At 43.3% G+C, this 24,710-nt stretch overlaps 1 protein-coding gene across 1 annotated transcript in view; it reads left to right on the top strand.

Moving 5' to 3' along the window:
• The window catches only part of CFAP20DC (CFAP20 domain containing), a 692,474-nt gene that overhangs the window by 289,083 nt on the left and 378,681 nt on the right, over positions 1-24,710 (top strand). The window contains exon 8 of the mRNA XM_073644645.1: positions 6,180-6,341. Within this exon, the coding sequence (XP_073500746.1) occupies positions 6,180-6,341 (162 nt within the window). The remainder of the gene's footprint in view (positions 1-6,179; positions 6,342-24,710) is intronic.

The raw sequence follows: 24,710 nt of genomic DNA, 5'->3' as shown, positions 1-24,710 counted from the left end.
CCTCACAATAATGCTTAGAGTCTTCAAGTCCTTCATTTGGTATCCAGTATTGTCTGGCTAGTGCATCCTATAGAGATCATATACAAGCAGAATCAGATTGTAAAATAAGACAGTTGGTCCTAAAATGTATCATAATGACCAGTGATCAAACAGTGTATAAATAGAATTGACTATTGAATACTGCAGAGTCTCAATAGCCCTAAGGCAAGAGGAATTGAGACAATAAGACAAAATGAAGGAAAAGCTGACAGTAGAATCACTAGAACAGAACAAATGATATAGATGATATAGAAGGAAGGATCAGGATATCCCTGCTGGTGGAGGTGCACTTTAATCCAACAGGAGAAACAGAAAAAACATGGCACTATCTGTTGTGCATATACGGAGATAACATAACACCTGATAAACCAATGGAAAAAACGGAGGTGAATTGCTCGAACGTTCCCACCATGGGGAGAAAAATGCAAAAATCAAATAGCAGACAGATTTATGTATCTGCAGAAATAAAGGTAATCTGTAGGTAAATAGTGTTTAAACCGTGTGTAGAAGGTTTATTGTAGCAGCGGCTGCAGGGAGAAAATGAAATTTGATTTTCCCTTCCACTACTCGCTTGCAGGAGGTAAAGGGAGCAGTTAGGGCTTATTCACACATCTGATTTTCACATACGAGCACTATCTGTGTTTTTCAAGAATAGCAATCGTACCTATGACATTAAACACCTACAACCACAATCCTTGTAATAAGGCTTATAGGCACCATAAACACCAATAACCCAAATTTAGAAAGATACATTTGTATGCGAAACGCGCTTCGGGTGTGGTGGGCTCCTGGTCATTGATCCTTTCCTGAGTGAATTTGCCATACATAGACGGTATTATACATTTCCTTGGTGGTTGTTTGTTATATATGTGATCTCTAATATATGGCTTATTTGGAGTAGTTTTCAAACCGCTCTTGCCATACTTTCTATTTTGAGATTTACCTTAGCATATAAATGAATTGTGTATATCCATAAACCATTTTATTAAATCATATACACAATATTATTTATCTATTCTGCTTACCAACTCTGTTTTTTTATCTATTTATATAATTTATATATATATACTGTATTCATACCAGGTGTCCCTGTTTTTTACTTACCTGTGATGTCTCAATATTATTTTATGTTATTTCTGTTTTTTATGTTAACTTTTATTTGTTTAATTTATTTTTATTATGTTATATTATTTTAGAATATTATATATTTATATATTGTATTGTTTTTTTAGATATGATTTTATTATATTATGTATTATATTTTTATATTTTATATTATTTTATTATGTTATATATTTATATATTACATTTTTTTATTATATTATTATTTTTTAGTTGATTTTTATTTATTTATATTTTTATATTTTATTTTCTAATAAAAGTGATGGTTTTAAAAAATTTTGGCTTGCATCTTTCTAAATTTGGATTATCGTACCTAGGACGGTCTATGGGGCTGGTCACTGATCCATGAATTTTTTTCAAACCGAGTGGTGCCAAATCACGAAGACATGTCTGATGGTGATCCAAGAGTTGGATCAAACTCGGCCATGAAAGTCTATGGGTTTCAGCAAAAAGCAGACAGCACTCGGGATGTCATCTGAGTACTGTCCTTTTTTCACAGACTGATAGGAGAAGGTGGAAAAACTTTTTTTTTATCAGAAAAAAAATTGATGAAACTGTGACCAAACTTTGATCAAAAATATCGATGAAGCTGGGACCGATTTTCTCATACGAGCAAATTATTGACGTGTGTATGAGCCCTTCCAGTCACTGCTTTTTACAAAGTGAGAGTGCTGGAATCACTCACCAATACTTTGATTGACAGCTTGCTTTGCAGCATGTGTGTGCACCGTGTGTGTGAAGAGCAAGCTGTCAATCAAAATAGCGAGGAGCTAATCCAAGGCTCTCACTTTGTAGTGAGCAATGACTGTATCTGCCTTCTGCACCACCTCAATCACTGGAAACAAGCGGCTACAGGGAGAATGAACCTTCATTTTCTCCCAGTAGCCGCTGCTCCCGTAAGCCGACTATGCAGAGCTTTAACACTATTTACCTGCAGATTTCCCCTATATCTGCAGGTAAATTGTGTTTCTGGACATGAGAGGTTCCCTTTAAAAAATACACTAGGATATAAAAAAATGAAACTGGGTTTCCAGTGACAAAATTTAAGCCACACTCATTTTTTTGTCATTTTAGAATATATTTCTAAGGTATTATTTTTGTAAGGGAAGACTATATTTTCTTACTTATTATAATTATACTCTTATCAAACCTCTTTATTTTCCATAAAAGCTTTGAGCGTAAGGAAATGAAATGAAAGCTCGGTTTGTTTTTATTGTGCACTTTTTTGTTTCCAGAACAATGGTAATGTTTGATTTATGACGTCCATAAAGAGGTAATGCAAATATCTTAATTACTTTATACATTTCATTTTGAGTTAATGTGTCGAGTGCTTAGCACAATCCTGCTTAGCGGAAGACTAAATAAATTATACAGTTTGAGAAAAGTTAAAACTGAAATGAAATAAAAAAAAATGGAAAAAGTTGACAAAATACAAATAAGTGAGAAGAAAAAAAAAAAGTTTTGCTGAGAATAATGAAATGCCATTTGTATCTGGCAAAAAAATCTTCCAGGGAAGATTAAAGATTTGTGACAGATTTATAAATAAAAAGATTTTAGTACGTATATGCCAGAGACATAATAGAAAAATGCCTTCCTATTTATCACCTTTTCCTTGCACATGCCTGTCAATTAAAGCGGAAATCTATGACATACTGTACTTTTTATGATTACAAACTACACTTGGTAATTTTAAAGAAATTGAAGACTTAGGACATCGGCATTAATGTGCTTTACTCTGACTATTTATAATCCAGACAAATAAGGTGAACTCGGCTTGAATTCTGATTTGTAATAGCCAATAGTGGCTTTTTTTCCAAGCTTTAATTGAAAAAGTTAATATTATTCTCTGTATTGTCACAATGTGAATGTCTGTGATTTGCATAATAGCTTTTGAAGGTTGTTGTGTTGGTGTTTTATTTAATTTCTCATAAATATGTAATTACAATACACACTATATGGACAAATGCATTGGGACACCTCTCCTAATCAATGAATTAAGGTTTGTCATTTCATTCAGATCCATTGTCACCGGTGTATAATATCTGGCCCCTCACTCCCCCTTCTTCAGTGTATAACATCCGGTCCCTCGCCTCTGGGGTATGACATCTGGTTCTTCTCCCCGGTGTATATCATCCAATCCCTTGCCACCGGTCTATATGATCTAGCTCCTTTTCCCCAGTGTATATGACCGGCCCCTCTGCCCTGATGTATAACATCTGGCCCCTCTCCTCCGGTGTATAACATCCAGCTCCTCTCCCCCGATGCATAACATCCGGCCCCTCTCCCCCGGTGTATGACATCCAGCCTCTCTCCCCCAGCGTATAACATTCAGCTCCTCTCCCCCGATGCATAACATCCGGCCCCTCTCCCCCAGTGTATAATATTCAGCTCCTCTCCCCCAATGCATAACATCCAGCCCCTCTTCCCCGGTGTATAACATCCAGGGCATCTCCCCCGGTGTATAACATCCGGCCCCTCTTCCCCAGTGTATAACATCCAGGGCATCTCCCCCGGTGTATAACATCCGGCCCCTCTTCCCCAGTGTTTAATGTCCGGCCCCTCTCCCCCACGTATAACATCCAGCCCCTCTCCCCCAGTGTATAAGTCCAAAGTAGTCAAAACCTACTGTAGTATTAACATAATCACAAACACTACGCGCCCCCGCCGGGGACCTTCTTGGCCGAGCAGCTGCATTCAGCCTTATATCACCAAGTAGAATTCCAAGGGTGAGAGTTCTGTAAAACCGCCGCCACTGGACTTTGGAGTAGTGACAGATCACACTTTTCTATCCAACATCTGATGGATGAGTCTGGGTTTGGTAAATGCCAGAAGAACCTTAGCCACCTGACTGCAATGTGCCAACTGTCAAGTTAGGGCTTGTTTTTCAGAGGTCAAACTTAACCCTTTAGTTCCATTAAAGTGAAATCTTAATGCTTCAGCACAAGATATTTTGGACAATTGTAACTTCCAGCTGTGTGGAAGCAGTTTGGGGAAGGTCTTTTTCTGTTTCCCATGACTGGGCCCAGTGCACAAAGCAAAGTCCATAAAGAAATGTTGGGGGAGTTTGGTGTGGAAGAACATGACCGACTGCATAGAGCACAGACCTCAACCCCATCCAACACCTTTGGGATGATCTAGACCAGAGATTGTGAGCCCGGCCTCCCCCAACATCAATGTCTGACCTTCCAAATGCTCTTCTGGATGAAGGGGCAAAAATTCCCTCAGGCACCTCCAAAATCTTGTAAAAATTCCTCCCAGAAGAGTGAAATCTTTTATATTGAGACAAATTCAAGATTAACCCCTTTCTGACATGGGGCGTATCAATACGTATCCGTGCCCTGGGCCTTTTGGGCCAGATACGTAATAATACGCCCTGGCGATTGTGCCCACACACAGGCTGTGCGGGCACGATCGCCGCCCGGTGTCAGCTGATTGACGGTGTCAGCTGATTGACTCTATGTTCTAAACTTCTGTGAAGCACCTGGGGCTTCAAGGTGCTCACCACACACCTATATAAGTTTCCTGGGGGTCTAGTTTCCAAAATGGTGTCACTTGTGGGGGGTTTCCACTGTTTAGGCACATCATGGGCTCCCCAAACGCAACATGGCGTCTGCTAATTATTTAACCAAATTTTACATTCAAAAAGTCAAATGGCGCTCCTTCACTTCCAAACTCTGCCGTATGCCTAAACAGTGGTTTTCCCCCACATATGGGGTATCGGCGTGCTCAGGAGGAATTGCACAACAAATTTTGGGATCCATTTTTCTTGTTACCCCTGTGAAAATAAAAAAAATGGGGTCTAAAGTAACATTTTTGTGAAAAAAGTTAAATGTTAATTTTTTTCTTCCACATTCCAAAAATTCCTGTGAAGCACCTGAAGGGTTAATAAACTTCTTGAATATGGTTTTGAGAACCTTGGGGGGGGGGGGTTCAGTTTTTAGAATGGTGTCACTTTTGGGTATTTTCTGTCATAAAGGCCCCTCAAAGTCACTTCAAATGTGATGTGGTCCCTAAAAAAATGGTTTTGTAAATTTTATTGGAAAAATTATAAATCGCTGGTCAACTTTTAACCCTTATAACTTCCTAACAAAAAAAAATTTTGGTTCCAAAATTGTGCTGATGTAAAGTACACATGTGGGAAATGGTATTTATTAACTATTTTGTGTGACATATCTCTCTGATTTAAGAGCATGAAAATTTAATGTTTCAAAATTGCGACATTTTTAAAATTTTTGCCAAATTTCCATTTTTTTTCCAAGTCATATCGAATAAATTTTACCAATATCATGAAGTACAATATGTCACGAAAAAATATTCTCAGAATCAGTGGGATCCATTGAAGCGTTCCAGAGTAATTACCTCATAAAAAAGACAGTGGTCAGAATTGTAAAAATTGGCCTGGTCATTAACGTGCAAACCACCCTCGGTGGTAAAGGGATAAAAAAAGCCTATGGATGTAAAATGGAAGGTCATAAAAGCTCCTATAGGTGTAACATGTAGGTGTCTCAATTAATTTGTACATATAATGTATGTGTAATATTGATGACTCATACTTTTCAAAAGTGCCTGAACTACAAACTAGTACAAACTAGAGGGGACAATTGTCATAATCAGTGCCATCCTACGACAAGGTTCATACCATGTCCTTGTTGCTGCTCAATATTCCATTGGGACTTGACTAGATCTCAAATACCTCATGGGTGGTCCCAAACCCGACAAGTGCATTGACTGTTGTCACTTAATAATCCCAAATGGTTCACCCTTGGGGTTGATTCAATCGTCCAGATTAGGGGAGCATTGGGAGGGTTTCATGATGACAGGCAAGGCACCTGCCAGTCTTTGGACCGCCGACTGAGCACTTACTACCTAATTTGCAACTCCGCTAAGCACCTACAAAGCTGTGTTTTACATGTCTTTATGTGTACTGACTGGCCTTTTTATAACAGATATTAAATGAGACATCTGAAAATATGAGAACTGAACTCTACAGATGTAGCTTTGTGTGATTTGTTTTCCAGGCATATATGAATCTTCATCAGACTGTGAGCCGACTGATACAGTTCCTAGAAGCTGCCAAATTACCACTGATGTGGAGCAGGTCACACAGGTCCTAGACCTTACAAAATTACGTAACTCTGAGGTTCGCGAAGATGGGAGACTAGTGTTATCAACAGAGACAGGTATGTTACATGTATCCAGACTGCAAGATGAAATTTAGATTTTTTGAATGAGCATTTATTTCTACAACTGATATTTGTCCGTGAGGCTTTTATTTTATTTTATAGGAGAAATCTTTCATACATTGTAAAACAATTATATTTTTCCTATATATTAATGAATGAAGTTTGATAGAGGCTGATTAATTGGCCCTTTGCTGTTGAAAGAGTTTTCACTAGTTTGGTTACTTTGCTTATCTCCTAACCATCTCTTTTTTCATTGGATTGTCTTAGAAGAGGCGAGATTATGCAAATATACCCCCAAAGTGGGAATTCCCCCACCTACTGTATCCTCCCCCATCTCTTGTAGATTATGAGCCCTCGTGGGCAGGGTCGGACTGGGGTGCCTAGGGCCCACCAGGAGAACTGACTCTAGGGGCCCACACTACAGCCCACCATAAACGGTTTTATTACTTGTTATGCTTTTCTATAATGCACTATAGTTACATGATTGGCCGCACTGTGAAGCACTGAGCGGCAGGACTTTCTTCGGACAGTCATTCCGTACTGCCAGAGTCCCTTTAATGGTAACTTGTCACCTTGAAAAATGCTATTTATCTGCAGATATAGGGGTAATCTGCAGGTAAATAGGGTTTAAAGCCTGGTTAGACGGCTTATTGGAAAAGCATTGGCTACACGGAGAAAATTACATTTTATTCTCCCTACTGCCACTCGCTTCCTGTCATAGGATCGGTGCAAGGAGGGAGACATTAGTCACCGCAAACTACAAAGTGAGCGTGCTGCAATAACGTCCGGCACCTTGATTGTGACACTTTCATGGAGCCCAACCTCAGGCTGAGCTTCATTGAATGACTAACATGGCAGCAGCACCTGGCAACTAGTGCTGAACGAGCGTGGTCGGATAAGGTGTGATCCCAGCATGCTCGGGTGTTATCCCAGTATCTTGTAGTGCTACTATGCTTGAATCCCCAGGGTAGCATGTTTTGCGGCGGTAGACAGACGCAACACATGCAGGAATTGCGGGTTTGTTAGGTAATCCCTGCATGTGTTGCTTCTGTCTACCGCCGCAAAACATGTTACCGCAGGGACTCGAGCATATTAGCAGAGCACTACAAGATACTCGGATAACACCCGAGCATGCTGGGGTCACACCTTATCCGACCACACTCACTCAGCACTAGTTGCCAGGTACGGCTGCCATGTTAGTCATTCAATGAAGCTCAGCCTGAAGTTGGGCTCCATGGAAGTGTCGCAATCAAGGTGCCGGAAGTTATTGCAGCACGCTCACTTTGTAGTTCGCGGTGACTGTAATTTCTCTTATCCGACCACGCTCACTCAGCACTACTGGCAACCCATCAGCAACCTGCAACTGCGTCACAGGGGGCTGAAGGGAACAGGTGACTGCATGCACCGGCCATTGTGCTATCTAAATGCCGCTGTCAGTGATTGACAAGGGCACTTAAATACTCAAAACAGCAGCAATCAAGGCGAGCTCTGATCACTGCTGTTACAGGCAGACGCCGACTATGTAACACAGCCGACATCTGCCCGGTATGGAGCAGGCTCAGCTCCTGAACCCGCTCCATACAAGCACATCCCAATGGTGACAGTTATGACAAGGTTAGCAAATTTCACTTGTCTGTTCCTAAATGTGGAAAGACAAATGGAATTCCCTAACACATGTGAAAGATACCTAATAGATTTAGTAAAGGTGCCTCAAGCATATGAATGTTATTACACACCACAATGCACAGTTACATACACGCATCTTACAAAAATACATATTATTCCAGATACGCAGACGCGCACAAACACACAGACGCGCACAAACACATCAGTACACGAATACATCATCTGAACCACCGTCAATTGTAATGTCAGGTCAGCCCCATATATCTTTCTATCACATAAACCTACAACTCCCAGTATGTAATTAACAATAGAGATACTGGGAGTTATCAGTCATCATCAGACTGCGGACCATACAGGAACCACAGTTCTGATGAGACACAGGCACGATCACAAATGAACATTTACATCCAGGTATCTTACCTGAGACGTCTTCTCTGATTAGAGTTGTTCTCTTTCTTTTCTTCCTCTTGTCCAGTCTCCATGATGACTTTTCTCATCCACAGCTAGTCTCTGCAGACTTCCATCTTCTCCGGTCTTCTGCAGCACATCCCCACACGATGCCCTTAAAGATAGCAGCATGATTATAATGCTCCTGAATAAAAATATCTACACTGAGCCCCTGAATAAACCTAACTCTTACAATGCTCCCTGCACAAAACATGACATACACTCTACCCCTCTTATGGTACCTGCTCTCCACACTGTCCTCTCCTTACCATACTGGGCCCCCTCTTCACATTGTCCTCTCACACTGTGTCCCCCCTATACTGCCCAGTCTCTATACTGTGCCCCTTCATCACACTCCCCCTCCTCAGCATACTGTTCCCCCCATTCTGTGCCCTCACACTGTTTCCCCCATACTGCCGCATCTCTATACCTTCCCCCACACTACCTAGTCTCTGTGCTGTGTCACCTCACATTTTTCTCCCTCCATACTGTCTGCTCACACTATTCCCCCACTCTCTATACTGTTTCCTCATACATCCCCCTTCCCCATTCTGTTCCTGCACTCATTCCCACCCCTCCTCTGGTTCACCATACTGTTTCTTCACACATCTCCCCATTCTGTCTCCTAAAATTTCTCTCCCCTCTCTCCCCAAATATAATAAATCTTCGGAAGACCACACAGACATGCAGAAGCGCTCTTACACACACGAACACAAGCGCACACAGACACATACTAAGGGCTCTTTCACACGTCAGTACATGCGATGACAGTTTCCACCCGTACCAGAGACATTGGTACACGCAGACCCATTCAAATGAATGTTTTTACCTGCTGCACCTCCCACAAAACGTTCTGCACACTGATGACAGCGCTCTTCCCAAGCACCGGGTGCTGAACGCTGCTCTCATCATAGATCCCTGCCGGCGCTGCGATCAGCAGCAGCAGAGTCAATGATGAGAGTAGTAGTCTATGTTATGTTCTGCTACCAGAGCTAAGGAAAGAGAGGAGATCTGTCCCTACGATAGAACTCAGCTTGATCCCTACGATGTAACAGGGGACCTGATCCTGCGATCAGACCTGCTAAAGTCCTAAGCTAGTCTGTACGGAGACCTATAGATGTGGGGAAGGAATCCCTACAAGTACTAAGGACTGGGAGGAAAATGGGACACCTCCTAACAGAAATAGTAGCAGACAGACGAACAAACAAAATATAAAGAACACAGAGGTCCGTAGACCAAGCAAACTAACAGAGTAGATACAGAGCACAGGCTAGCTAGAAAGTAGTTATACAATGAAGTCCAGCAAAGCCAGAAGGGCGGAGCAGGATTAAATAGGCCAACAAGGTCATGTGACCAGCAAAGGAAAAAACCTAAGAGCAAGGTTCTAACAGTACCCCCCCTTCTAAGAGGATCCTCCGGATCCCCTAGGACCAGGCTTATCAGGAAATCTCCTGTGAAACGCTCTGATAAGTCTGGACGCGGAAACATCATCCGACCTCACCCAAGAGTTATCCTCGGGTCCGAAACCTTTCCAGGCCACAAGATACTGCAAACTACCTCTATACCGTCTAGAGTTAAGGATGCGAGAAATTTCATATTCCCCGTCCTCCACCACCGGAGGAACAGAGGCAGAGGCGTCACAATCCGATACAACTGCTTTTTTCAACAGAGAGACATGAAATACCGGATTAATTCTCCAGGAGGTAGGAACCTCCAACCTAACAGCAGATTGGTTGACAACCTGAAGCACCTTAAAGGGCCCTACAAACTTGGGACCCAATTTCTTAGAAGGAATCCTCAACCGCAGATTCCTAGAGGACAACCAAACCATGTCACCAACAGCGAACAAAACCTCCTGTCGTTTCCTATCAAAGTAGTCTTTAGATTTTCTGTTGGCCTCCTGAAGATTACCACGCACATCCGTCCAAACTCTCTCTAAATCACCGGAAAAATTCTCCTCCTCAGGCACGGCAGATCCCAACTTGGAGAATGACCCAAACGACGGATGTCTCCCAGAACAACAAAAAAAAGGCGAACAACCAGCAGAAGAAGATGTATGGTTGTTAAGAGCAAATTCAGCAAGTGGCAGAAACTCAGACCACCCCTCTTGATTGTCTGCCACAAAACAACGCAAGAACTGCTCAACATCCTGGTTTTTCCTTTCTGTCTGGCCATTAGATTCAGGATGATATCCGGACGAGAACGACAAATGAACTCCCAACCTGTCACAAAAGGCACGCCAAAAACGAGCCACGAACTGAGGACCCCTATCAGAAACAATGTCAGTAGGAACGCCATGAAGTCTGACAATTTCCTTGACAAAGGCCTTAGCGAGAGTTTTAGCGCAGGGCAGTTCGACGAAGGGAACCAAGTGACACATCTTGCTAAAACGGTCCACGACCACCCAGATGACAGTAAAACCCTCAGAGGGGGGAAGGTCAGTTATAAAGTCCATAGCCAAATGTGTCCAAGGAGTACTGGGAACCTCCAAAGGACAAAGCAACCCCGCAGCAGGGGTATGTGAGGACTTAGATCTAGCACATATAGTACATTGACGCACCCACTTAATGACTTCCTTCTGCCATCCAGGCCACCAAAAACTGCGACCCACCAGTCTCTTGGTCTCAGAGATTCCGGGATGACCTGCCAACCGAGATTCGTGACACTCAACAAACAAATCTCTCCTAAAGGTCCCAGGCACAAACAACCTCCCATGAGGAGTGTTAGATGGGGCATTCTCCTGTGCTTTAAGAATCTCATCTTCCAAAACGGAGTCCAAAGCAGCTATCACAACACCTTCTTGTAAAATGTTCTCCTCTTTCTCAGCACCGACTATGGGAGAAAAACTGCGAGACAAGGCATCCGCCTTAACATTCTTAGTACCAGGGATGTAAGTAACGGAGAAATTAAACCGCGAGAAAAACAGCGCCCACCTAGCCTGACGGGCATTCAGGCGCTTGGCAGCATCAAGATATATCAGATTTTTATGATCTGTAAGAACCTGAACGGGAAATTCCGCACCTTCCAAGAAGTGGCGCCAGTGTTCAAATGCGAGTTTAATAGCCAATAATTCCCGATTACCAATATCGTAATTCAGTTCAGTCTCCGAAAATTTTTTTGAAAAAAAGGCACAGGGATGTAATCCATCCCCGTTATCCTGAGACAATACTGCGCCAACCCCCACAGAGGAAGCATCAACCTCAACCAAAAACGGCTTAGTCACATCAGGCTGCATAAGGATGGGAGCAGAGGTGAACCTCTCCTTGAGATACACAAAAGCTTCAATGGCCTCAGAAGACCACTGAACCGCATCAGCACCTTTCCTGGTGAGATCGGTCAGAGGTTTGACAATACTAGAAAAATTTTTTATGAATTTTCTGTAATAATTGGCGAAACCTAAAAACCTCTGTATCGATTTCAAACCAATAGGCCTAGGCCATTCCTGTACAGCTTGAACTTTAACCGGGTCCATCTCAAAACCTTCGCTGGAGATAATGTAACCCAAAAAACTAATTCTCTGTACAGCGAACTCACATTTCTCCAGCTTAGCAAAAAGCGAATTGTCCATTAATAACTTTAATACCTCACGTACGCTCCGCCAATGAGACTCCAGATCCGGCGAATAAATCAAAATGTCATCCAAATACACAACCACATTTTTGCCGATCAAAGGTCTAAGGATGTCATTAATAAGATTCTGAAAAAATGCAGGAGCATTAGTAAGACCAAAAGGCATAACCAGATTCTCAAAATGACCCACAGGAGTGTTAAAAGCAGTCTTCCATTCGTCACCCTCCTTCATGCGCAACAGATTGTATGCCCCCTTAAGGTCAATTTTAGAGAACCACTTGGCCCCCATTAACTGGTTAAACAGATCAGGAATCAATGGCAGTGGGTAAGGATTGCGTACAGTAATTTTGTTAATCTCACGAAAATCCAGACAAGGACGTAAACCGCCGTCCTTTTTTTTTACAAAAAAAAATCCAACCGCCACAGGAGACTTAGAGGGCCTAATGTGACCGGCGGCCAAACTTGTCTGTATGTATTCCTCCAAAGCCTTCCTCTCAGGAATAGTAAGGTTAAATAAACGACTTTTAGGAAGAGTCGCTCCAGGGACAAATTCAATAGAACAATCATAGTCTCTATGGGGAGGCAAAACCTGCGATTCCTTCTCAGAAAAAACTCTCCAAAAATCCTGAATAGGAACAGGCAATTCTCCCCTATCCAAAGCTGCAATACGCCCGTTACAACACTTGTCATAACATTTATGGCTCCAGGATTTAATTTCACTGGTAGACCAATCCAGTACAGGATTGTGAAATTTTAACCAGGGCAATCCCAGTATTACTGGAGAAGGCAAGTTATTCAAAACTACCAAATCCAATTTCTCATGGTGAACACCATTAATAGTGAGAGGAAATTCACAGACCTTGAGAGTAATATTCTTCAAAGGGGAACCATCCACAGAAACCACAGCAATGGGGGATGATAAAGGTTCGGGTTTTAAATTGAGTCTTTCCAAGAATCCCCCATCAATTACATTCAGAGTAGACCCACAATCAACAAACACCCGAAATTCCATTAATTTTTCCTGAGCAATCGTGGAAGCAGCTAAAAATATACCCTTGGAATTTAAACAGGCAATACGGGCATGACTGACCATTTTTTTTTCTTTCTTCATACGAAGCTCACAGCCTTTAATCAAATGACCAGATTTTCCGCAATAGAAACATAAGCCTTCAGAAAATCTACGGTCTTTTTCTTGAGAGCGAGGTGCCACCGATCCAATCTCCATCGGTTCACCACTGTTAGTACACACATTCTCATAACCAGAAACTGACATAGCAGAGGATTTGCTCTCATTAACCCTTGCACGCAGTCTCCTATCCACCCGTATAGCTAATTGCATAGCCTGTTGCAAATCTTCAGGTGTAGGATAAGCAATTAGCAGGTCTTTAACCCTTTCATTGAGCCCAGCAAGAAATAGACTTTTCAGAGCAGAATCGTTCCACCCTGTTTGAGTAGACCAACGACGGAAATGAGTACAATATTTTTCCACATTACCTGATCCCTGTCTCAAACGTCTTAACTCAGTCTCAGCTGATGCGACACGGTCAGGATCATCATATAATAGCCCCAAAGCAGAAAAAAAACTATCCACTGATCTGAAGCATGTATCACTAGGTTGCAAAGAAAAGGCCCACTCCTGAGGCTCTTTGCGCAAAAGTGACATTATGAACCCTATGCGCTGGGATTCATCCCCAGAGGACTTGGGTCTCAAACGAAAATACAATAAGCAAGCATTTTTAAATGAAAAAAATTCTCGGTGTTCACCAAAAAATAAATCCGGCAAACATACCTTAGGCTCCAAGAAATGTGCTCCAGGACAGTTACTCACGTGCTGACGGAGCTCGGCCACCTCCAGAGAGAGTCCCTGCAGGCGATGAGCCAAATCCTGAACCGACACCATGATGGAACAGAAAAATCTTTCCTTAGAGAATTTGCAGGCTGGACTTACTGTTATGTTCTGCTACCAGAGCTAAGAAAGAGAGGAGATCTGTCCCTACGATAGAACTCAGCTTGATCCCTACGATGTAACAGGGGACCTGATCCTGCGATCAGACCTGCTAAAGTCCTAAGCTAGTCTGTACGGAGACCTATAGATGTGGGGAAGGAATCCCTACAAGTACTAAGGACTGGGAGGAAAATGGGACACCTCCTAACAGAAATAGTAGCAGACAGACGAACAAACAAAATATAAAGAACACAGAGGTCCGTAGACCAAGCAAACTAACAGAGTAGATACAGAGCACAGGCTAGCTAGAAAGTAGTTATACAATGAAGTCCAGCAAAGCCAGAAGGGCGGAGCAGGATTAAATAGGCCAACAAGGTCATGTGACCAGCAAAGGAAAAAACCTAAGAGCAAGGTTCTAACAGTCTACTCCCGCCGTGTAGAACTGTAAAAATAGGAATAAAAAAAAAAAATCCTTATACTCACCTCTCCTAAGCATCACCCGCTGTAATCCGTGCAAGCGCTCACGCCGAGGAGAACGACTCCTGCAGCAAGTGGGCCCTGGAGCTGCGCTCAACAAGGGGTGCCCTGTCAATCACTGAGCGCAGCTCCGGGGCCCGCTCGCTGCAGGAGTCATTCTCCTCGGAGTGAGCGCTCACACGGATTACAGCGGGTGACGCTTAGGAAAGGTGAGTATAAGGATTCTTTTATTTTATTCCTATTTTTACAGTTGGACACGGAGGGAGTAGACTACTACTGTCATCATTGACCCTGCTGCTGATCGCAGCACCGGCAGGGATCTATGATGAGGGCAGCACTCAGCACCCGGCTCTTGGGAACAGCGCTAACTGTACACTGATTCCCAAGCGCCGGTACGTGTCACACGGATGACACACAGGTGGACACGGATATCTCCAGTCCCTTAAATATCAGGACTTGTGAAAGAGCCCTAATATACCCACACAGATACACATACTCACAGAAATGGGGACACGTACACACGCAGGCAAGCACACACAGAAATGCACACGCAGGGAAGTACGCACACACGTGTGAAGACACATATACACACGTAGACATGCAGGCACTCAAATACATACACACAAACACATGCAGGCATATACAATACACACACGCATGCAGGCATATACACACACACTGTACACACACATGCATGCATATACACACACACTGTACACACATGCATGTATATACACACACACATGCATGCATATACACACACACATGCAGGCATACACACACACACGCATGCAGGCATACACACACACACACACGCATGCAGGCATACACACACATGCAGGCATATACACACACACACGCATGCAGGCATATACACACACACACGCATGCAGGCATATACACACACACACGCATGCATGCTGGCATTTACACACACACACGCATGTATGCAGGCATTTACACACACACACGCATGTATGCAGGCATTTACACACACACACGCATGCATGCTGGCATTTACACACACGCATGCATGCTGGCATTTACACACACACACGCATGCATGCTGGCATTTACACACACACACGCATGTATGCAGGCATATACACACACACGCATGTATGCAGGCATATACACACACACGCATGTATGCAGGCATATACACACATGCAGGCATATACACAAACTGTACACACATGCATATACACACACACAGGCATATATATATATATATATATACACACACTCACACACACACACACACACAGCCATATAACTCACCCATAAAAATTTGGCACGGTGCTCTTGACATGAAATTGAAGCAGTGAGAGCTGTAGGACTGCAGCCTTGTTTCCAATTCCAGGCCAGGCCACATTCCACATATCCAGCCCCGGAGCCGGTATTAAAAAGCCCAGAGTCAGAGCAGGAGAGAAGGGGGCGGTGCTCCGGTGCCACCACCTGGTCGGGAGCCGGTATTACTACAGGGGAGCAGGCCAGAACAGATATGGAGCCGGGATGGAACCGTATGAGAAGCCCGGGAGCAGGGAGAGCAGAGCGAGACGTCGGGTTCTGTGGCTCCGGCGTATCATAGGACGGCCCCGGAGCAGAGAGAGCACTGCAGAGCGCGGCCGCGGCGTATCAGAGGCCAGAAGAGAGCGGTGTCAGCGTCACCTGACACCACAGTCTGCCACAGAATCCATCCTCTTAGTGTCAGAGAGTCACGTGGTAAGTATGCTGCATGCACGTCACCGCAGGCCCGCTGTCACCAATGAATGTGCCGTGCGCGCGACGCTACATTTGATTCAGCCGCGCTTTTAAAAGGCTCACACTTTTAAAGGGCCCCCGCCACCAATTCTCTCACTCTCATGTCGGGGCCCACCGGGAAATTTCCCGATTTCCCGCCAGGCCAGACCGACCCTGCTCGTGGGCAAGGTCCTCTCTCCTCCTGTACCAGTCGGTGACCTCTATTGTCTAAGATTATTATACTTGTTTTTATTATGCATACCCCTGTTCACATGTAAAGCACCATGGAATAAATGGCGCTATAATAATAAATAATAATAATTCCTGGTTTTGTGGTTTTTGTACTGTTGGGCAAATCAGAAGTGAGGTTTAAAAATGTCATGCAAATGGAGGCAGGTATATATAACGTCATAGCTATAAGGGACTGCAGAGATGGCAGTCACACCCATGCCCTGTTGCCATAGGGGAAAGACTATTCTGCTACATAGAAAAACAGTAGACATCAATGTTATAAATTTTACATGATACAATTGTGCCAGCCAATTCACTTCCATCATTTTGATATTCCTTATGGGAAAAGGAAATGTGATTGAACCTGAGCTGATTGTTGTGATCCCTTCCCTTAAGCCATATTTCCAGGATATCCATAGGATTGGGGATAATCTATTGATTGTTGAGAATAAAGCTTTGGATCTTGAGAACTGAGCTCTACAGGTTCTTGTCTGGAGGTGCGCAAGCTCAACTTCTGCTTTATTCATGTATGGGACTTCCGGGAAAAAGCCAAATAGTGCGCTCAACTGTTTTCTGCATTGAATGTATAGGGCAGTGTTCTCCAACTCTGGTCCTCAAGAGCCACCAACAGGTCATGTTTTCAGGATTTCCTTAGTATTGCACAGGTGATAATTGAATCATCTGTACAGGCAAGAATTCCAACACCTGAGGCCATTTAAGGAAATCCTGAAAACATGACCTGCTGGTGGCTCTTGAGAACTAGAGTTGGGGAACACTGGTATAGTGGATGACACATGATTCTGAAATTAGCCCTTTAACTCATGCACTCTAAGGCCATGTGCCCACGTAGCGTTTTTGAAGCGTTTTTGCGGCGTTTTACGGCTGCAAAAACGCTTGTAAAACCGTCTGCCATGCAAAGCAATGTGAATTCGGATGTGCACATGATGCACTAATTAGCTCGCCGAATTCGCATTGCGTTGCAAAACGCAGCATGACCATTTCTACCGCGATTACGCTGCAAATTCGCGGCCATTGAGGAACATTAAAACGCAGCAAACCCGCCAAGTATATGTGGATTTGCTGCGTTTCAATTAAATTCAATGGCCACGAATTTGCAGCGTAACCGTGGTGCGTGTGGTACCCAGGATGAAGAGGAGATTACAACTCCTCTTCTTCCCGGCTACCACGCGGTGAAAAAAAGAAATAAAGTTAAAAATAAAAAAACCTGTATACTCACCTCTCCGGTCTGCTCCCGGCGGCGTCCTCTCTCCTCGGCGTCCTGCGGTGTACTTGCAGGACCTGCGGTGACGTCATTTAGTCAGCTGATGGTCACGTGACCGCTGACATCAGTGGTCAGGTGATGGTCTATTTTTAACTTTTTAATTCTTTTTTTTTTTAACTATAGATGCAGCATTTAAAGCATCTAACTTGTCAAGCACGTTTCCAAGTGATGCTCAAAATCACTTGGAAAAGTGCTTGAAAAAAACGCATGCGAAAACGCATGTAAAAACACTGAAAAAAAGCTTCTCTCTGGCAGAAAAAACGCATGTAAATCTGCATGCGTTTTTTTCTGCCAGAGAGAGGCAAAAACGCTCTGCATCAAATCTGCTACGTGGGCACATAGCCTAAAGCTAATCATACACATTCGATGGCTATCAGCTGAATGATTGTTTAGCCCACAGCCATCTCAGTTGAGTCTCCCAACACAGGAGCGCTCATTCTGCCGAGTGCACCTGTGTTATCTATGACAAAGCCACTGACTGAATAATGCAATCGGCAGTCCGAAATAGGACGTGTCTGATCTACATCATTCCCAACCATCATTTGGCCGGTGCCACCATACACATTAGACCATCGGCCGAACCTGTTGACATCAGTTGGTTTGGATGACATATGTGTAATGTATATGGCCAGCTTAATTCCTTTCCACACATGTCTTTGTTGATTACATGCACTGCAGAGTCAAGGCAATGGGTAATACCCCAAAAACTGAGGGAATGCCTTCTTTCTGAGTCATTGATATAAGGAGTGCATTGGAATACTTGCCTACTCTCCTATAACATCTGAGAGGCTCCCAGAAAAAGTGGATAACTTCCCGAAGGAGTTGGTATGTCACATATCCTCCTTGAAAATGTTCCCGAAAAAAGCACTTCCGGATGTTTTCCTGTGCCTGACTCCAGGATACTCCATTATAACAAGGAGCCATGTTTTCCAACGATACTTTCAAGGTGGTTGGTAAGAGCCATGGAGGGGTTATGGCCCCAAAAGGCTGTGGTTGCTGCCACTATGAAGCCTTCCAGATGACCAGCTAGAAAAGTTGTCACATATAGTGCACGGGGTGACAGTCAGAGTCAGTGGTCTCATTACCACTTTAGTTAGGAAAGCTAAGTCTCCATCAAAGGACATTCATCAATCATCATTTCACACACTAGAAGAAACACTAATAATATAGATGTCATTCATCCTTGAATATTAGGCCGTTCAGTAATCCGATAGCCTTTTCGGAGACCGGAAGTGTTCGGACTGATGCTTTTTGTCCATGGATTGCACATGCTGTAAGTTTAATGGAAAATTCAGCATCAACCAAAATCTACTTTTAACTCTCAGGGTATGTCTAGCGGCAAGACATTGAGTTGGCAGCCGCCATATATCAGAAAAATGACTTTTGCTGGCAGTCTGTGTTGTGATAAAGGAGAGATTTTACAGACAGGGTGTGGGTACCGGAGATGAAGTATATTGGCTGTCAGGATAGACTCGCTGTGCCGGCTGTTGTCATCGTGATTGAATATATGTGCTCGGACTACAGAACTATCACATGACATGATATAAATACAAGCTGCTAAGAGTCACTCGGCGAGAACGTTCTCCGCTTCCAGCGCACCTGTCACCTAGACTTCTCCATTGTAGCACACATGAAGGAGCACAAGGCAATCGCTTCTTTTTATTTATTGCTTGCAGAATTTATGGTTGGCACAATGATTACCTCGCCGGTCTCTTCCCTCCCTCCTTGTCGTGACTTATATGTCAGCCCAGACAGTGGTGCTTAGAACCTGTCTCAGAATTGGAAGAATTTTTAATTTTATTCGCTCTCGTGAACGTCTCTGAGGTTTCATTATGTTTCTTAACGATCTTAATTAAAGCCAATATTCAGGTTCATTTTTTTATCAAGTTGTTGGAAATTCTCTCCAGCTATTTCTTTATCATTTTTTTTTCCTTAGCTATTTGTTTATCTCTTTATTTTTTATTAGTTTCATTTGTTTCTGGAAAAGATGGGTGAGAACTAATGACTAGTGCCACTGTTTTATGTCCCAGGAGAAATATCAGACAGCTTTCCTAGATTCGTGAATAAATTAATTTCTGTACCACTGCATAACTTGCCAGATTAAGGGATGGGGTCCCTACATTGTAGACTTTGGTGCAGATTTTTTAAATATAGGTTTACGGTGTAATTTGTAAAGGAACGCACATAGAAATGCAACACAAAATTAGTTACGTTGTGAAAAAAGGGCCTACTTGCTGCACATTTCAGCCTTTGCATTGTACGGGATGAAACCCACCGCAAAATCTTCAGCGTAAAATCTGTCTGTCATTTTATGCTGCAGATTGAATTCTGAGATAAGTGATGTTGGGTTCGGTTATCTACAAAGAAAGTAAGCTCAGGAGCGACCAACCTTAATAATATGCCTCCGAATTGCCGGCCTTTAAAGGGAACCTGTCATGTTAAAAATAGTAGGCCAGATGTTATAGAGCAGGAGGAGCTGATCAGACTCATAGACATGTTTACCCACAGCTACTTTCGGGTCCCGCAGCACAGCACAAGACCTGGTGACTTTGAACTGCATTGACGCAGAAACATTACCACTTTTCACAGTCCCTGGATCAAGCAGACGAGATGACGAGACCTGGAATGTCCAAAGAGCGGTAATTTTACTGACGTCACTGCTCTTCAGAGTCGCCGGGTCTCGAGCTGCGCAGCGGAACCTGGAAGTGGCTGTAGGCAAATTCTATGGCGCATCAGAACGAAGCTCCATAGCCTTTGTTCATCGGATTCGCTGGAGTAGGTAGGATTCAGTGGACTATGGCGGACCTGCATGGGGATTTTTTTCATAACAAAGTAGTGAACGAGGGAAAGTGTGGGGGAGTCTTTATTCCATGAAAGTATTTTTTTGTGTGTGTTTGTTTTTTTTATTACTGGGTTAGTAATGGGAGTGTCTGATAGACACATCTCCGTTACTAACCCCAGGGCTTGATGTCAGTTGTGTTTTTGGACACTACACAGCTGTCATCAACTCCAAAAACCATTACCCCAATTGCCAAAATACCAGGCATCGGGAAGAGCCAAGATGAAGCGCCAGATTTGGAGCATCTCATGTGATTCTCCACTTCTGCGGTGGCTACGGGATGGTATTTTTAGTCTGGGAAGGGCCCAATAACCAGGAACCTTCGCAGCCTGATAATATAAGTCCACAGCTGTCTGCTTTACCTTTGTTAGTTTCAAAAAATAGGGGGGCCCCACATCTTTTTTTTTTTGTCATTTAATTATTTATTTGGCTTAATAGAAAAGTACAAGCTATCTAACTTTCTTTCTATCTATCATCTATCTATCATCTATCTATCTCTCTATCTATCTCTCTATCTATCTCTCTACCTGTTAAGGGGACGGTTGCAAACAACTTTATTAAATAATGGAAAGCACCTGAACCCGGGTCCGCGATGCAGCCTGGAGGACTGCGGCCGAACACCTTCCGGGTAAGAAGGTAAAACAACCAACTGAAATAACAATCCTTTCTGTGTTACAGCACACCGGAACGGGAATAGGGATTCGCACTATCTCCGTTAACTGCACGAGAGATGTACGATAAATAATGTATCTGTAGCCCTGTTTACAGCACAGGGACTACACAGCAGGCGCTAGGATGCGTGTGTGATACACGCCGGCGTATACGTGCTCCCAGCCGGTGTGCTACCGGACTGAGGAGTATCTTTCCACGTGGCTTACAGGCGGTGCCGGGAATATGGCGTCTGCAGACTGCTCGGGGTGTATGGCGACCCCTTTGTCAGAGCCAGACAGTCAGACGAAGCTACCTGCCTCCCTCCATCTAAGGCTGCCTATCCCCCGCTAAACCTGCCTGACAGAATCTAAAGCACACATGGAGCCCAAACGACCAAGCGTCCACACAACAACACCATCACAGCTCAATGATCAGAGCGTGCCGCCATGTTTGTGGGCGAGCTATTTAAAGATTAATCCCTGCCCACTGTCGCACTATTGGTGACGTCACCCGCGACCAATCAGGCGGTGCCAGATCACCAGATCAGCTGACTCCCAAACCACCAATCACGGTCCGCCATGTCATGGGCATGCTCAGTGCAGTGAATCCTGGACTTAGGCTGTAGCAGCCCTGTTTCCCTCCGTAACCTACGCTTCATGTTGCTAGAAACAAAGACCCAAGAGACAACTTGTACATCTTGTGCACCAGGTAGGTGGTGGTCCTGATGATGATGCTGAGCAGCATCAGCCCTGGCTGGACTGGAATGGGAAACCACAGAATCCACTAATGGTTCTGAACTCATTTTAAATCCAGCAAACACCCGACGCCTAACACTACCTATCTATCATCTTTGCACATCACTTAAAAATCTGTATTTGCTTGAATGCATTCTATTCCAACACGAGTCACACAAATGGAATACAGATGTTATCCATGTGCGGTATGTGTTTTACACGGACCCATAGACTTGCAATCTGTGTTGCAGTTAAAAAACAGACATGTCTACACGTGTTGAAAACACTTACATATGCACAGCCCCATAGATTACAATGGGCATGAAGGTGTATGTGTCTTCGGTACGTGTGAAAACTGATGCCTCACGTACCGGAAACACGGACGTTTGAAGGGCTCCTTAAAGAAATTGTACACTACCTTTAACATTGATGGCCTATCCTTGGGATAGGTCATCAAATCTGATTGGTGGGTGTGCGACACCTGGCGTCCCCCCGCTGATCAGCTGTTCCCAGTGTCAGTGGCTGCCAGAATTGTTCAGCTACTGAGCTGCACAGCGCAGCTCAGTTGATGCAATAGTGGGGGTGGCCAGATACTGCACATCCTCACCCTATTGGTTTGAATAGGGGACAAATGTGCAGTACACGGCCGCCGCCACTATAGAGTTGACGGATCTGTTGTGCAGCTGATCAGTTCCGGACACCGTTGACAACGCTAACAGCTGATTGGCTGCTGTCAATAAGACATTGATGACCTATCCTATGTATAGGCCATCAATGTAAAAGTAGTGGACAACCACTTTAACCATTTTTATGGAAGACATCATCTTTTGAGCCTTGTTTTGCAAGATTGACTTTTTTGTGATGCTTTTTTTTCCCAAAGTAAGCAGTATTTTGTTAGAAATTCTCACAGATGTTAATGTAATGTTCAGGTTATTACTAGATTATATTTATTACTCTTTTCTTGTAGAGAGCAAACATACTCACTGCACTTTACCCTGACCTCAATGGAGTTTACATTCTGCTTTTCCATACTTTTTAGAGGTACAAGCTCCATGCAGATGTTGTTTTTGGTCAATGCTAACCATCAAGCCATTGGTCTATGCAGTATTATGTATGGTCAATGCTATATGGTAATGTCTGACCTGGTGAGGTGGATTTCCAAAGCTCTCAGTATGAGCGGTTGTGGAGCAGCAAAGACAGATACTGGTAGTGGGACATAATAGATAGGCTGGAGCAATGGAGGTTGTAATGGCTGGTTGGCAACTGGACTAGTAGAGTAAAAGACGGACCACAGGATAGCCGGAGAAGAGTTTAAGTAATTGCACAGCAGATGAGACTCGAAGGTGTAACAGAGCTCAGCAAAGTAGCAAAACTCAGTAGATAAGGAGACCCACAGTAGTGAAGTAGCAGAGCTCAATGATATAGAAAAGTTTAGCATTTCAAGTGACATACTCCAATATAGCAGTGCCCAGCAATGTAGCAGAGTAGAGTGTTTCAAGTGACTCACTGAGTCCAGCTACATAGCAAAGTTGGGTAGGATAAGTGACTCACAGTAATTGAGCAGCAGAGTCCAGCAGCATAGTAGAGTTGAGTAGGTCAGGTGGTTATCAATGTTATCGCAGAGTCGAGAAGATCAGATGGCTCCAGTAGTTTTGCAGAATCCAATAGTAGGGGCAACCATTCCAAGTACCTGAATACTCAATCAACGTGCTGCCACCTGATCCAGCTTGTAAGACATGAGATTGTAACCTTAAAACTGCTCACCGGGTGACCATGATAACCCGACAAACCCAGGAACAGACAAAGTTGGTCACCAAAGATGAAGTAAGCTGGGGATGAAGATTAAGACCTTGATATGGAGCTTGGATAGGTAACACTTACTCTATATTGGCCAAATATTTCCATGATAATCATCTAGAGAACAGTACAATACAATGTCCCTATCACCATATGCTGCAACAGTAATACTTATTATAATGTTTAAGTAGTAATGCCACACAATGTTCGAGGAAATACCATCATATAATGGTCAAACCATACCATACGAACAATACCATACAGTGACCAAAAAACAGCTCTGGTTGTATAATAACACTGTAGAGGAAAAATAATACCGCTATACAATCTGCGTCACTCATCCATCCTTAGGTCAGCCCTGGTATCGCATTATGGTTGTATTTTTTTTTTTATATTTTTTGCATATGTGATAGAATCTAAAAATCCTATAAAAACTTCTGAGCTCAGGTTCTTCAGACTTAGCCTACACGAGAGCTTCCAATTTGTAGTAAACCATTTCGGTAATGTGTATATTAATGTTACCATTGCGCTGATTTCCAATCCCCACGTCGTCGCTGCCGCTTCTTGATCAGGTAAGATTTGCCGCGTTTCATATTCCTTCCACTAATTGAACAGAGTCAGGGCTTGTTATTTAATAGAAGAGTTCAAGTCACTAATGACAGCATGTATTGCTCCACTGAGTTTGCATCAAAACCAGTCATTTACTTTAAAATTACAAGCTGCAAAAAAAATGTATTTATTTCCTCCCCAGTAACGTTAGAGATTCACGATCATCATTTTAATTAAAGAAGTTTTGGAATTCACTTCAAACACTTCAACTTTCCTAAGTTTAGAGAGAAATTAATCTAGAGGCAGAAGGGCGGCTTTTTCTTTTCTTTTCTTTTTTTGGCACGTTATGTATTATATGGTTATTGTTGTCTAGTGTCTACATATAGCGAAAGAAAATGTTTTCTTTTCACGAGACTGACGATTTAATGCAGCTGTCAATTTACTAGGGAGCAAAGACATCAACAAGATGACATTT

Source organism: Phyllobates terribilis, unplaced genomic scaffold (assembly GCF_046119375.1).
Source record: "Phyllobates terribilis strain yellow unplaced genomic scaffold, ASM4611937v1 Scaffold_8__6_contigs__length_399053987, whole genome shotgun sequence".
Lineage (NCBI taxonomy): Eukaryota > Metazoa > Chordata > Amphibia > Anura > Dendrobatidae > Phyllobates > Phyllobates terribilis.
This window is presented reverse-complemented; position numbering and strand designations above follow the sequence as displayed.